Below are 16,110 nucleotides of genomic sequence, written 5' to 3' on the forward strand. Positions count from 1 at the left end.
ACTTTAACCAATTTAAATTTAAACAATTCTATACGTCCTGGCAGCAGCTTCTAGCTATTTATAGGTCAGTTTTCTGTGTCTTCTCTTCATAATTGGGAAGAATGCCTATTCCTTTGCTTACCCAGACTCTAGCTAAATGAGGCGCATAGAAACAAATCACAATAGTCTTTGAGTCTCCAGTCTATACCTTTTCTTGTTATGCATCTAAGACAACATTCTATTCTCGTTCGCATCATGGAAAGCTATTTGTTTGGCCAAGAATTCCAGTGACACGTTTTGCTAGTTTTGCGGAAGCAACTAAGAAAGAAACTGCATGTGAAAATAAAACTAAATTCATAAAAAACATCCAGAGAACATCAGTTTTTCTTTAAAACTTAAGTATAATGTTCTGGGTTATGTTGCAGGATTTGATAGCACAGTCTCATTTGAGACTCTGTACACAATACTAATATTGCTTGATACTCTATAATTTTGTTAGCTCCCTTGATTAAATTTAAGTCAGTAGATCAGTTTCCAGATTTATTGGTGCTTCTAGCACCTCTGATGTGAGCCACTAGACAAATTTCCAACCATTTCAAAATGTGACAAATGATTTTTTCAATTCAACTTCATTTTCACAGGGATCTTCGCGGGCCAGCACACTTGGTGAGGCGACCATCAACCTTGCTGATTATGTTGATGCTTTAAAGCCTTCTGCTGTAACACTTCCTCTTCAAGGATGCAATTTTGGAACTATATTACATGTAAGGAAAGATGAGCTTTGCTTCATTCACATTTACAGCACATTGATGAATGCTATATGAGCCTGTTGATTCTATGCTTCATAGTTCCTTGTTAAAGCATCCATCAACCTTTTGGTTGATGAGTGTAGAAGCTTCCTATAATATGTATCCTGGTTTGTCTGTAATTTACTAATGATGTGCATTGCCCACACACCCTATCATTATTTTTTCAAGGTGGAATGATGAAAATGTAAGGCCTAAATGCAGCAATAAATTCGGAGAAAAGAATAATGTCAGAATCATGAATAAAGTATAGTTAGACAACTGATGATTAATGATAATTAACATGTGTTGTTTCCCTTTGTAAGGCCAATTCTGATTGTTTAATATAAGCCCGGTGCAGACACTCATATTGTGCGAAATAGAGCAAGTCATTCTTAAAGATCACTAGATTGGTATCAAAGAGATGTGGGTCAGAGTTCCTTGACATTCGTCTCATATGTGTTATGGAAGAATGAGATTTTTGCAAGTTACTGATCCATTTATTTTGTTGATTAATAGTGAGTATTCATTATGAATGCTACTGTTGATTAGGTAGCAAAGGATGTGGCAACATGACAAGTGACTCGGAAATGACCACCCTATACCACTAGCAGGACATAGTTGGTTTTGAGATGGCCTCTAAACCAAATCTCTTGAATAAGCCTTTGGTCCTTCTCTAGTGGTCCTAATAAAGAAACTTAGTATGTGAAGTAAAATTGAGAAAGTTCATTGGAGAACTTTTCTAACAAGATGCAACATCAACAGGATCACCTAGAAATGCTTGATGAAGGACTCCAACTAGTTATGACAAGGTTGTACTATTTTGTTTAGAGTTGACAAACAAGCCCAATATCAAAATACAGAACCCAACACGACCTAAAAACTTCATTTCTTATAATATACTAGTAATATCAGATTTTCGTTGTCCTTTCCACATGGACTGTTCAATCCATTCTTTAGATGATCTATATGAATTAAAGAATCTTGCGGGCCATATGAACTGGTCAGGCCTTGGTACATATTATAGAAACTGGTTAGCATTTGCATTAAAACATCACTCCATTCCCAACTTCTTTTGGTTGCTTCTTCAATGTGATCTCCTTGAATTTCGGGTAGTTAGTTGTGTCCCTGGGAAAGTTGAAGATTCAATACTTTACAAAAATGGATATTGCAGCCATTTTAAGCATGTTTTCTTTGTCTCCGTCATTTATTTGCCTTTGGCAGCATTTGGTAATTGCATATTGTCTTTTTTCCTTCCCTTATTAAATTATATGAGCTGTAACTCTTATGATTATTCTATAGTCTGTAAAATGCTTATCAATATCTTGATTGACTGTGTTCCTGTGTTTCAGATCACTGTCCAGCTCCTGACCTCAAAAACTGGATTTAGGTACTAAACTATTATGTTGATTGCTAACCTTGTCTTTTTGTATGACCATCTCAAGCATAATTTTATTTTTTGCAGGGAATTTGAGCAGCAGAGAGAACTCCGAGAAAGGGGATTACAATCAGGGGTTGATAGTCATGGCCATAGTGCCACTGCCAAAATATCATATTCTGAGGACGTTACCAACGAGCAGTCTGATAAGGTTCCTTGCTTCTCTATCCATTGGAGCTCCTTCCGAACCCCCACATTGGTCCACTTTTTCATACAAGACATATGTGTTAGGCTTGCCACTTAATTTGATCTGTTAAGTATGAACAGAAAACTTGAACTAGTTAGAAGAATCTGAAAACTATTTTATTCATGGGCTGTTTTGGGGTACGTTTCTTAAGCGGGAAGAAAAGTGTCTCTGTTACCTTTTTGCATCTCTGAATGCATTTGTCAACTTATTCTGGAAAAGGATTAGTAATATAAGTGATGTCTACAAAATCATATGGCCTTGCTCTTTAGTGATTGGTGATTTGCAATTTGAATATAAACTTTAGCCTAATTTTGTGGCATAATCAATCTCTCATCAGATAGGACAACTTTTTTTGCGGTCAGAATACTTTTTGTTGGCCACATAGCTGCATTAGTTTGAAATTTTTTCATATCACCTAATTCTAATTTTCCAGTTCTCTGTTTTCTACAGGTCAGTGCAAGAATTAAATTTAAAGCAGATGCTAATGAGCTCTCCTCAGTTGAAGAAGAGATGAACCTGAATGAAGAATGTCGAGACTCGGCTAGTGGATTTGATGGCTCATCCAATACTTCCGAAAGTTTATATGCTGAGAAACATGAGACTTGCATTGCACATGAGGTTGATAGCCTCAAAAGTACAACTTCTGGTGATGTACATGCACTTTTGCATTGTCAAAGTCCACTTAAAGTGAAAGGAGATCCATCTGATCAGCAAGACATGGCCCAAGGGAGTACTGGTTCTGCTCAGGGGTGGAGTTCAAACAATTCCATGGATACCGAGTTAGCAATGGCTTGTGAGGAGAACAATCGACTAAAAGGAAGCTTGGAATTGGCAGAAACATCTTTTTTCAATCTTAAGCTGGAAGTCAGCTCTTTGCAAAGCTTAGCTGATGAGTTAGGTGCTGAGACACAAAAGTTTTCCCACCTTCTTGACGCTGAGATATCTTCAGGTGAAAAATTGGCAAAAGAGGTATCGGTCATGAAATCAGAGTGCCTGAAGTTCAAGGATGAGATAATCAGGCTCAAAGATTTCACATTTAGTCCTCAAATTCCTGTTACAGAAACAAGGGACAATCAGATTGATCACTCAGTTCAGAAGTTGCAGCTTCAATTTTTAAAAGGAATTAGTGTAGTGGAAGGCAAGATAAGAGAACTTCAGAACAAAATTTATATTATCCCCCATGATGGAGACACTAAATTTATTTACTTAGAGTTGGAAGCATTGCTCAATTTTCTGCTGGATTTTAAACTTGAAAATGGTGAAGTGACAAAATTGCTGAATGCAATACCATCAGAAAAACCAGATGTGAAGGAGACTAGAGAACTGAGCACATATAAGGATGAGCAGTTAGTATCTGGAAATGGGCTGGGCCTGGACTTGTGTCAGCCTGAAAGTATTCTTCAGCATTTCGGTATGCCCCCTCTAGTGTCTGAGGTAGTTAACCCTGTAAGTACTATTGATGCAATGAAAGGCCAGATTTTTGATCTTGTAAGGGAGTTGGATGAGGCAAAAGTTGAAAAGGAAGCTCTTACGAGAAAAATGGATCAAATGGAATGTTATTATGAAGCCCTTATTCAGGAATTGGAGGAGAATCAGAAGCGCATGATGGCAGAGTTGCAGCTCCTGAGGAATGAGCATTCTACTTGTCTGTACACATTATCTGCCAGCCAAACTGAAATGGAAACATTGCGTCAAGATATGAATCAGCAGATGCTACGATTTGTGGAAGAGAGGCATGAGTTGGAAACCCTCAACAAGGAGCTTGAGAAAAGGGTGACAACTTCAGAAGCTGCACTTAGAAGAGCCCGCTTAAATTACTCAATTGCAGTTGATAAATTACAAAAAGACCTTGAGCTGCTTTCCTCGCAGGTTATTTCCATGTTTGAGACTAATGAAAACCTTATCAAGCAGGCTTTACCTTCGCAACCACTGTCAGAAGGAGACCTGAAGTTAATGCATAATCCAGAAGATGACGAGATTACAAAATTATTGCAGTTTCAGAATCATAACTTGGGTTTGAAGAAAAGGTCAGTGGGTGGGGATATTCTCTTAGAAGACTTGAGGAGATCTGTCTGCTTGCAGGAAGAGCTTTATCAAAAGGTTGAAGAGGAACTTATAGAAATGTATTCTGTAAACTTGAACTTGGATATATACTCTAAGGCATTGCAAGAATCCTTGCACGAAGCTGAAGCTGACATTAGAATCATGAGGGGAAAATTGAATGAACTTGCCGAGGAGTTGAAACTTTCAACTGCTTCTCAGAATGAGTTGATGATAAGGTTCCAGAAAGCCACAACTGATATTCATGCACTTAATGAGTACAAATCTAATAGCATTTCCCAGTTCAGTGATATGGCTATGCAAAATCAGCTTTTAGAAGATAAATTAGTAAGTATTTCCAAGGAGAATTATCTTCTTGATCAGAAGCTGAAAGAATGTGAAAACACTATGACTGAATACAGGGGTTACCAAAGTAAATATGCAGCGTGTTTGGCTGAGAATACAGAGCTGTCTCTCCAGTTAAAACAGGAAGCAGCTGAAAATGAGAAGCTTGCAAATGAAATGTCACTTTTAAAGGAAAATTTGAAGATCCTTAAGTCTGAATCAGATGAATTGGTTTCTGTCAAGGAAACTCTCGAGGAAGATCTGAGTTTTGCACATGATAAGTTGGTCAATCTGTTGGAATCTTACAAGAAACAATTTTGTTCTCTTGCTAATTGTCAGAGCCTCGATTTGGAAAGCGTGGATATAAGTGATGCCATTTTGAAGTTAGAAGAAATCCAGCATAATGTTTGTGTGAGAATTTGTCAACTGATGGAAGAGAATCAAAATCTAGAAAGTGAGAAAGTCACTGCTGATGCATCCTTGAGCACTGTTAGATCTGAAATTCTGGTGACGAAACAGAAGTTCAAAAGTGACATACAAGATATGGTTACTAAACTAGATGTGTCCAATGCTCTTGTGAACAAACTTCTAGCTGAACTCGAATCAATTGCTAGCAAAATCCACTTCAGTTCTGAAATCGAAGGGAAGTATGCCCAGCAGAGCAGAGTACTTTTAGACGAGCTTAATCATCTCGAAGATCAAATGCAAGAGCTGACATGTAAAAATGGTCACTTTGCTCAAGAGATCTTGGGCTTGGATGCTCTGGCAGAAGAACTTGGGAGGAGTCAATTAACCGTCACTGAGCTAGTACACGATAAGCAAGACTTAGCAATGCGCTTACATGATAAAACTGAAGAATCTATCAAGCTTTCATGTGAAATTAGCTGTCTGAAAGAAAATTTGAAAAATTTGAATAACGAGTTGCATGAGGAGAAGGTTTACAAGGATGAACTGGAGGTGAAAGTTAGACATCTAACTTCTCAGTTGAGCATGGATCAGGATAAATTGCTTATCTTCGAACAGCAACAAACTGAACTCATGCATGTTAGGGAACTGGCATCAGATCTTGAATTGGAGAAATCTAGACTTGCTCATCTTTTGGGTCAGCAAAATGTGCTTATAGAAAAACTTAAGAGGAATAATTCCTATCAAGCTAGTCTTGAAAGTCAGTTAGTGGAAATGCATGACTACTCACTTTTGGTGGATGTTAAACTTACTTATGTTGCAAACCAGTATGAAGCTTTACTTGAAGAACTTCTGCAGAAACTTGTGTACTCAGAGGGGTGTCTCAGGGAGCTTCATAAAAGGTATCGTGATACAGAGGCTATGTTGAATCACTGTCATGAAAGTGAAGCTAACTGGAGGGAAGAAAAAGCTGACTTGTTGACAAGTCTTAAAAACCTAAGATCGGATTTAGAAGTCTCTGCAGCTCAAAACAAGCTTTTTTCAGATTCCAACAAGGAGATCACTGATCAACTTGAGGAGTGCAACAGGAAGCTGACAATGATGGAAACCAGCTTTACGTTGGACAACACTCTTCAAGCTTCTGAAGTGGAAAGGCTAAAAAGCATGATGACAGATGCTGAGGAAGAAATCAATTGCTTGACTTATACAAAAGAGGAATTGGAAATTTTAGTTATAGTACTCAAAGGCAAAGTTGACGAACAGTCTGCTTATATAACTTTGCTGGAGGAACGCAAAGATGAACTGATGATGCTTCGCTCCAAGTGCAATGAACTTTCTCATAAGCTCTCTGAACAGGTTTTGAAGACAGAAGAATTTAAGAACTTATCTACCCATTTGAAGGAGCTTAAAGACAAGGCTGAGGCTGAATGTCTTGTAGCTCGTGAAAAAAGAGAAACTGAAGCACCACCAGCTGCTGTGCAAGATTCCCTGCGAATTGCGTTTATCAAAGAACAATATGAAACAAAAATCCAAGAGCTTAAGCAACAGCTTTCTATGTCCAAAAAGCATGGGGAGGAGATGCTTTTGAAGCTGCAAGATGCAATTGATGAAATTGAGAACAGGAAGAAGTCTGAAGCTGTGAACTTGAAGAGGAATGAAGAGCTCTCAGTCAGACTGTCGGCATTGGAAGCTGAATTGCAGTCAGCACTTGCGGAAAAGCGTGAAAAAAGCAAAGCTTATGACCGAACAATGGCTGAGCTGGAATGTGCATTACTAAGTCTAGAATGTTGCAAGGAAGAAAAAGATAAGCTTGGAGCTTCTTTGCTTGAATTTGAAGCAGAAAAATCTCGACTTGCTACTGAACTTACTTCCGTCAAGGGTCAACTGGAGGATTTAAAATCTTCGATGAAGTTTGAAAAGGATGAATACGGCTCTCTGACTGAAGTAGAGCACACACTCAATGGATCAACTGGTAACTCATCCCCAATCTTCTTGGAGCGGGATGAGACAATGTGTGGTATTAAAAGAGAAAAAGTTATGTCGATCGTAGAATGTGAAAATGCAGATTCAACTGAGTCTGTGCACTTCCAAGTTGTTCAGGTAAACTTAATTGAGAGTTTTATTCTGTTTAAGACGGTTATTTTCAAATTTTTGTAGCTATAATCAGCATGTGGATCAAATTCATGCTTTCAGACTGTTGGCCTTGTTTGGGTTGGTTTCATTCTCAATTTTGAATCTTTAGTCCCAGTAGGCTCTCTGCAGTGATGCTCTGTTTCTCTTAACAGGAAACTTATCAAACAATGTTTTTGTTTTGAAGTTCCTTTTCAGATTTTTGGTAAATCTTTAAGAATTGTGGAAACTACCATTGCATATTATTACTACAGTTTGTAGAGCTTCCTTTGCTGCAGGTGCCCACTGGTCAAAAGAAAGGAAGTCTGCTTTCATGGTTGACTTCTGTTGCATGATTAGCACGACAGACTTTTGCTCTTCAAATTTTCTTTACTTGGGAGTCCACTATTAGTCTTACAAACTCTTCAATCCTATTAAAATGGTTGAGTTGGATCAAAATCAAACTGTGTTTCGAATCTGCAATAACGCTTCTATCCATCTGCCTCAAAAGTATTCAAGCTATGGACTTTATCAAGGAAAATGCAAACCAGATATCTCTTGTTTAATTGAGTAACCTCAGCTTCATGCAGAAGTATGATTAGATGAACTTCTATGAGAAATCTTCGAGCTTGCTTTAAATTCTTATTGCATTGCCTTATATGATCAAAATAAATGTAGTGTGTTTGCATTCTTCTGATGAAATTGTTACCTTTTCCCCAAAGTTACCATCTTTACAAGCGCCTTTAACACGGTAAAAGGTTGGAACTGAAGTAGTTCACAATTACGCAGGATGATGCATCTAAATGCATGCACCAGAATCCCAAGGTAATTGTTACAGAAGGGTTCCTACAGAGCAATGGCAAGAGTTTAAATGTTAATGATGAGCTGGGAGCCCAAAGATTGAAATCTAGCATTGAGCATTTACATGAAGAGGTATTTCAAATTTGGAAATGACAAAGGTTGTTGATATGACTTTGTGTCTAACATGATGGAATCTAAGTATATGATTCCAACCCTAGGTCTGCATAGGTTATGTCTAATTGTGCTCCGAACCAATTCATGTCTTCTTTCTTTTTTTTCCCTTCAGCTGGAAAAGATGAAAAATGAAAACACGATCTTCGATTATGAAGTGGACCCGGGTTCTGAAGTCCCACAAAGAGAAATCATGCAACTGCATAAAGTGAGCTCATTGACTTTTTTATGCAACTATAGTCTATAATTCTGATCAGTGTCTCATCCCTTTTTGCTTTATGTCCTTTTGAAGGCAAATGAAGAGCTTAGAAGCATGTTTCCTTCTTTCAATGAAATTTCCAGTGATGGGAATGCATTACAAAGGGTTCTTGCACTGGAAGTTGAGCTTGCTGAAGCGTTGAGGGTAAAGAATAAATTGAATGTCCAATTCCAGAGGTAGGTCCTACACAAGTCTATAATATTTCCAATTGCCACGAGTTTAACCAACTTGCCCTCCACGCCCAATATTGACTCTTATCTTTGCCGGATGATGCATCTCTGTACATTTCAACCACAATGATGTTATGTAAATTCTGTTTCTTAGTAGCTCACATTTAGTTCAATATTACGTGACAAGTCAATGGCTCTGTTAAAATTTATGGACTTAAATTTCAAGTTTACTTGGGTTCATCAATTGAACAAAACCATAAAGGAATTTCTCCATCTAACTAATTAGCATTAACCTTTAAGTAGGATCATCTCAGATATTAAGCTCAAGCATAGGAAAGCTCACATTTTTCTGTTAAGTGTTTTCTTAACATGTAAGTCCATTTCAGGCTACCATCTTCTTAGTGTCATTGTTTTTTCATTATGTTTTAGGTTATCAATTGGCATATTGTATCTTCTACCTTGTACATAACTTCATCTCGTTATATTCTGATCTTATCTATTTTGTGGAAGACTTAGTTACAAAATTGATCATTGATTATCCGCATATGTAATGAGTTCAATGTATGTGTACTAATGTGCTTTATACTCCTTTATTTTGTTATATTAATTGTGTACTACAAAACAGAACTTAGAACAAATATTAATATTTTGTGATATTAATTGTGTATTACATTGGCGCACTTAGAAATAGTCTTGAATATCAAGTGGGTTGTGGCAATCTTAAGTCGAACTTGCTAACGTATTATTAAATTTGATTTATTTTAAATTGATCTAAGTCGCTCTATTTTAATGTGTCAGAGACACCATTTAATCGAGGTCCAACCTACTGTATACAACAACCTCATAAAATCAAGAGACTATAGACAACCATAAAATAGGGAGAGATGAAAGTAGTGACAAAAGTGACCTCTAAGTCTTACCTTACGGCATTATTTGATTTTCACCTTACAAATGGCTTCAGCGAAGCCTAGTCATTTAGACCAGCAGTGATCCCAGCCTACATACTGTTTTTAAACGCACAGCTTGACATATTATTGTTTTGGTTGACTATATGTTGTTTGTCTGATTAATGGCTGTTTTATGTGCTTACTCAACAATGAATATGGTGCTGAAATGACGACGGAGTTTTGTGGCATTGAGCATTTTCTGCTATGGTTCTTCTTGCATGTCATTTATGATAACATAGGGGGATATCAAACTTTGGGCTTTGAAATCTTGTAGCGCATGGCATTTAGTAAAAGTCTTGAAACTGCGGGTCTAAACCAAAGCAAATTTTACTATCTGCTAGAGAAGAATCTGAGGGCTGCATGTCTGCGTATCTGCTAAAGAAAAATTGAGGCTTAATAATGTTTTTCATGGGAAAATTTATACCTGAAGTTAGGATGTAAACCAATCGAGTTGTTTGAGTTACATCGAGCTTCCATAATTGTGTTTGAGCATGATTTAATCGACTGTGAGTCAATCTCTGAGCTTTAGCTGAATCTAACACTTGAATGGCTTAGTTTATTTTATTACATATTTGATCATTCTTTAACTAATCAAGCAAAGCTCGAGCCAACTTCATGAAAATCTGTGGTGAACCTTAGTTTATTATGTTTAATGACTTGAACTCAAACGAACTCTTGAATATAAATGGTTGATTGTTAGAATGTGCTTTCATGTCCTATCCGAATCACAATATGCGGATCATTTAACTGTAGTTTCTTTGCTCGATGACTCAGTTCTTTCCTGAAACAACATAGCGATGAGGAAGCAGTTTTCAGAAGCTTCAGAGACATCAACGAGCTGATCAAAGAAATGTTGGAACTCAAGGGAAGGCATGTTGCTATGGAGACTGAACTGAGAGATATGCACGAAAGGTACTCCCGTCTGAGCCTCCAGTTCGCAGAGGTTGAAGGCGAGAGACAGAAACTCAAGATGACACTAAAGAACGTCCGATCATCCAGGAAGCCCATTGGCTTAGATCGATCATCATCTGCCAACGTTATGGACCTCCCATCCTAGGAAGACATTTAAGTACCATTTTTGTGTCGTTTTTTGTTCATCCTTCTTCCACAGTTGATCCATCTGAAGCTGTAGAAGCCACATGGGTACCAACGTACCGTCGGTCGGCTGCAGAGCCTCTACTCGTAGTTTCGGGGATGCTGAAGATAATTGCGGTCCTCCATGTAAATAATTGTTGAAGTAGCCAGATTTTCAACTGGCGATTAAACTTTCCTATAGATTGTAGTGTTATAATTATGTGTTTTTTTCCCCACCCTTTTAATGTTTTTCTCAATTATGTTGTAATTATGTACAGAAAATCATTTAAATCATATTTAAGCTTTTCATGTTTGAAGTCTGTTGGTGGCCTTCTTGTTTTGCCTTCTCATTTGTCTTTTAGGCTTTTGGATCTTTCCTTCTTCCCAAAATGAATTTAAGACACTCTTAATATGATTCCTAGGAATTTAATTATAATAAACTGAAAACCTCTTACTTGTTAGAATAAGTTATTTTTGGATATTTACCATATATTTTTTTAGAGATAATTATATCTATGCTCCGTACCGCACTGTTTTCAGAATCGAATTGGATCGATCGGTTCTATCGGTTCAACTAGGAATCAGCCATGTATTTGGTTTGATTATACCTCCAAAATCGGTATGGTCAAAACCGGCAAGAATTTGGTGACACGGTTCATATTTTTTTAATGTGGGACAATACGTTTTGTCTAAGTTTTTTCATATTTATAGTTTAAAGTGTTTGCCTTCTACTTTTTCAATGTGAGATAATAAGCTTGGTTTAAACTTTTCCATATTTATAGTCTAAAGTGTTTAAGCTTTGCCTAATACTTTTTTAACGTGTGACAATGGGCTTGACTTAAGTTTATCAATATTTATAATCTATAATCTACCTTTAAATTTTGGCTTATGCTTTTTCAATGTGGGATAATAAGCTAGGCTTAAACTTTTTATATATATTGTCTAAAGTGTTTATGTTTGGTTTATACTTTTTCAATGCGGGACAATAAGTCATATCTAACAAACCTATAAGGTTTAATAAATTGATATCTAATGTATTGATATGTTAGAAAAATTTATACATGTATATAATATAATCTGATCGAGCTAATCGATTTTTTGAATCTAGTCCAACAGGTCGGACCAGTGACCCAGTGACTCGGTAGCTTATTCGATTAAATCACTGGTCTGATTTCAGAACATTGCCCTACGGTTTATTTACACGGATCAATATTGTCTTTTGAAAAATTATACATACACAGATCAGAAACATGAACTTCACTTACACAAATTACCCCTGTTTTTTGGGTGCCACGGGTAATTATGCAAAAGACATGGGTGTTTGTGTAAATAGACAATAAATTAGGGGTGTAGATATAGTTATCTCAATTTTTAGCATCTTATAAACCGTCAAACTTCTTATAAATATTTGGGATAATTGCACCGTCCTTTAATATTTGATGTAATTATAATTAGACCATGTAGTTTGAGAAATTTCATCTAAACTCCCAAAGTTTATTTTGGTCTAATAAATACACTTCCATTGGTTAAAATTTATCACATTTTACTTTTCTATATCTATATATATATATATATATATAAAAGTGTGAATCACCTAAAAAGTTTCTTTCTTTTTTTAAGTGGGTTAAGTTAACCTTGTAATATTACTTTTTAAGGATAAACTAGTAAAATGATATACTTATTAATTCCTATTAACTACTTTTCACATTCCCACCTTTTTAATGTGTTTCTCATTTGTGTTGTAATTAACTATGTATAGAAAATCATTTAAGTCATATTTGTAAGCTTGTCATGTTTGAAGTCTCTTGGTGGTCTTCTTGTTTTCCCTTTTCATTTGTCTCCTTGGCTTTTGGATGTTTCCTTCCTTTCAAGATGAATTTATGAAACGCTTAATATGATAGGAATAATTACATCCCTCTCCCATGATGTTTAGTAATATAAATGTTTTGTTGTTTAAAAAATTACATCTAATACCCATAAGATTTGTTTCTATCTAACAAATAAATCATTCTTTTATTCAAAATTCATATAATCTGAGGATATTAATAAAAAAATCAGATAAAAAATCAAATTCACCTCAATTGACTTATTACTGATAAATCATTTCATAATCAAATTACCCTTATACATCTTCACATATTAATAAGGATAATGCAGTCACAAAAAATTTGTTTGACCTACAATTATCAATAATAAGTCAGTTGAGAATAAATATTCATTTCGTTCAATTCTTTTGTTAATATCAATAAATTCATCGAGTTCTGCCTAATGAAGGGACCTATCTTTTTAGATGAAAACAAACGTCATAGGTACTAAATATATTTTTCAAACCACAGAAAATTTATGCATAATTATATCAAACCTTACCTCAGAAAATTTGTAGTTATTCGTGTATTATATGAAGGATTAAAATCTTATTTTTGAAAACCTCATACTTTTAAAAGGAGCCTATAAACTCATAAAATTCTAATTTTATTAGATCTCTAAGTTCTTCTAAGAAATGTACCAAATAAGGTGTCTAACTTCTTATAGATATTTTGAGAAACTTAGAGGTTCAACTACACACCTTGAAAATTCAAACTAACTTTTGACCATCAATGTCAGATCAAATATCAAGACTCAAAACTCTTATTGAGCTCTACTCACTTGCACCCTTGTGTTGTACATCATACCCAAATGCCATCTCCGGCTAGTGAACGCCGCCACTCGACACTCTATTTTCATTGAGACCTGCAATTCCACCACGCAGCATCGCTTCTATTGTTCAAGTCAAACAGGCAAACGACGTCTAAACTTTGCTAAGAAAGGGGGAACAAAAAGAACCACAAAGCAAGGTTCCATGGTTTGGGCAACTAACAGATTATACAGCTTTCAATGAGAGAACCTTGACGCGAAATTGGATGTGATCTTCTCCAGCTCTGAACCGCAATATAGAACTTATCACGGAAGGACTCGTAGCTTCAACAGCTGCTAGTGTACATACTAGAAACCCCAGATGGCAAAGAGCCAAGATCCTGGTTTCAAAGAGCGTGATCTCTTGGAGAAGATCGACTTTTCATCCATTCATTGACAACCCTTCCACTCAGCAATGTAGGATCACTGAGGCTCCATAGACTCAGCTATAATGAATATGAAACAAGTCCTTTGATATCGAACAACCCCATTTCCGTGCTGCATTGCGGACACCGTTGGCAAATATGATTATGCATACACAATAAAGCTTTAAGGTTCACACAGATTGTCGTTGTCAAGAATCATCTATAAACAATACAATTCAACCACAAATAAGACATGTTTTTGCAGTGTTTTTCCCATTTGATTTGTTCGGTGCTCCGTGCTGAATTTGGGTTCTATGAGTACTCAATCTGAATTTTGCTTAAATACCAAATCATTGTTTCCCATCTACTCTTCTGAAATGTCACAGAACTGCACGGTGTTTCTCCGTCGGCCCACGAGAACAAAGCACTGAACAAAACACTATGATGGAAACAGACAGACGAGCAAGTCCATTATGTGATGATGTTTTTGAATCTATTAACATGTATAAATGCAATCCAGAACCTGTAATGCGAACATATATGGAAGCAGAAAAGAATTTGGAGAAGCTCTATTCTGTGGCATAGGCTACAAGATGGAGCAGAAGCATCCGCCTTTCTTCTGTGAATTATCCTGCAATTTATCTGTCGCAATTGCATTTTCAAAATCAATAATAGAGCTCAGATCCATGATGGCAGTATATGTTAGCTTAAACACAAACGTGCATTCAGTTATCAATGATAAAAGCATTTACTAATTCAAATTGAACAAACGAGCTTTAAGAGATACGAGTTATCTCCTCGGATCTAGATACAGACCTTGAGCTTTCACAGCCAATTTCTCAAGGCGCAGATAGAAAGAAGCATTTTCTATTTACATTTATTTGTTATAGACTTTTAAAGTTACCAACTTATTCTCCAGCAAAACCAAAGAAGCATTCTCTCATATCTTTTTCTTGTAATCCTTCTTTGACTTGATAAAGTTGGAATTTACTCAAAAACCAAAGAAGATTCTCAACCTCTAGAAGACATGTATCATAAGTGTGGATGATTCATGATTGACAATTGAAAACACAACAATTCAGTAAATATGCCTCTCAGATATATAGTAACTGAAACATATCAGAATGAATCTGGGGGTTTTGCGGGAATTTTGCCAACAGCATATCAAGAAACAGCAGAGCATTAGCAGTATATGAGTAATGAGGTCAAGGCAGAGCTAAAATGACCCTTGGATATGCACAAAACATGAAAAAAATCTGCAAGTATTAGAAATATAACCAAAGTTGCAGAGCATAAATAGGACATACAAACACAAGAGATTGTGTAATAGGAGAGGAGAATTAAACTTTACGAGGATGAAATGGGCGAGGAAATGAAATTTTTTGTTCTTTTCCTATTACCATTTGATCTGGTAAACATAAAACATTGTATGCAATACTGCAATTTTGAGATAGGTCCTTTAAGTCCCCATAAACAACCTCGAAAATCCTAATGCAGAGATTTCGGAAATATGAAATGTTACCGCTATTTTTGTCTGGAAGCGGAGGCCGCACAACAACATGCATTGTGATAACACCTCCAGGAACTTCACTGAGAGGAAGTCGTGATTCAGCAATTGTTCTGTTATTTTCGAGTATCCTTCCCGCATTGATGAGTTTGATATCATTTATTGATTTAGGCCCATTCTCTTTGTCTGCATATAGAAGTCTCCGTGAGGATAGTGAATCATCATCAAGCAACAACAATTACAAGACAACCACAGAATGGAAACAAGGAGGAAATTCAAACAAGACTACTATCATCTTGAAAAATAAAACATAGCTAATATATGGGATCCTGCCTGCGTAAGCAAAAACTGTAGTTGAAAAATGCATTAAGTGTAAAGCAAATGAATCCTCTCAAAGTAGATAATTTTACTCAGTTTTTGTTCACTTGAGCCATCGACGTAATTCTTTTGCATTGTTAAGCATCAGAGAACTCAGAAAAGAGTCCATTGGGACCCTAAAACTGGAAAATATGGGATAGGAAATGAATGAATCACGCCTTAAAATATCACTTATTCTTACTATTATTTCTATAAGTGAAGTAATAATCTCTTATACATCAAATATCATTTCAGAGTTTTAGTTCCGTACTCCAAACCATAGAATAATTACATCAAACTTAAACCACAATCCTAGCAGACAGGCCCACATGGAATTATAAATCCATTTCAAATGAGAGGGAGGGGGGAGAACAAAGCATATCTCCAGCAGAGCAGTTCCAAAACTGATGGGCATTGTTATCCATGAATAATTTCTCAGAGCCAGGAAGCCCTAGATTGATAATACTATAAATTCTATTTGTTTCTCTTTTAGGGAAA

At 36.2% G+C, this 16,110-nt stretch overlaps 2 protein-coding genes across 7 annotated transcripts in view; one reads left to right on the top strand and one right to left on the bottom strand.

Annotated features, from left to right (window-relative positions):
• Window positions 1–10,874, top strand: part of LOC105176798 (sporulation-specific protein 15) — a 15,058-nt gene extending 4,184 nt beyond the window's left edge. For all 6 annotated transcript variants that reach the window (XM_011099709.2, XM_020699417.1, XM_011099718.2 and 3 more), the window contains exons 4-11: window positions 621–743; window positions 2,117–2,154; window positions 2,230–2,353; window positions 2,840–7,279; window positions 8,078–8,221; window positions 8,376–8,468; window positions 8,553–8,695; window positions 10,411–10,874. In XM_011099709.2, coding sequence (XP_011098011.1) covers window positions 621–743; window positions 2,117–2,154; window positions 2,230–2,353; window positions 2,840–7,279; window positions 8,078–8,221; window positions 8,376–8,468; window positions 8,553–8,695; window positions 10,411–10,693 — 5,388 coding nt within the window. In that variant the 3' untranslated portion in view covers window positions 10,694–10,874. The remainder of the gene's footprint in view (window positions 1–620; window positions 744–2,116; window positions 2,155–2,229; window positions 2,354–2,839; window positions 7,280–8,077; window positions 8,222–8,375; window positions 8,469–8,552; window positions 8,696–10,410) is intronic.
• LOC105176817 (membrane-anchored ubiquitin-fold protein 3) overlaps window positions 13,213–16,110 on the bottom strand; it is a gene marked incomplete at its 5' end in the record, with an annotated part of 4,547 nt that continues 1,649 nt past the window's right edge. Inside the window, 2 exon segments of the mRNA XM_011099738.2 lie at window positions 13,213–14,390; window positions 15,271–15,441. Of these exon segments, the coding sequence (XP_011098040.1) occupies window positions 14,335–14,390; window positions 15,271–15,441 (227 nt within the window). The 3' untranslated portion in view covers window positions 13,213–14,334.

This window comes from Sesamum indicum, linkage group LG2, assembly GCF_000512975.1.
Source record: "Sesamum indicum cultivar Zhongzhi No. 13 linkage group LG2, S_indicum_v1.0, whole genome shotgun sequence".
NCBI classification, from domain to species: Eukaryota; Viridiplantae; Streptophyta; class Magnoliopsida; order Lamiales; family Pedaliaceae; genus Sesamum; species Sesamum indicum.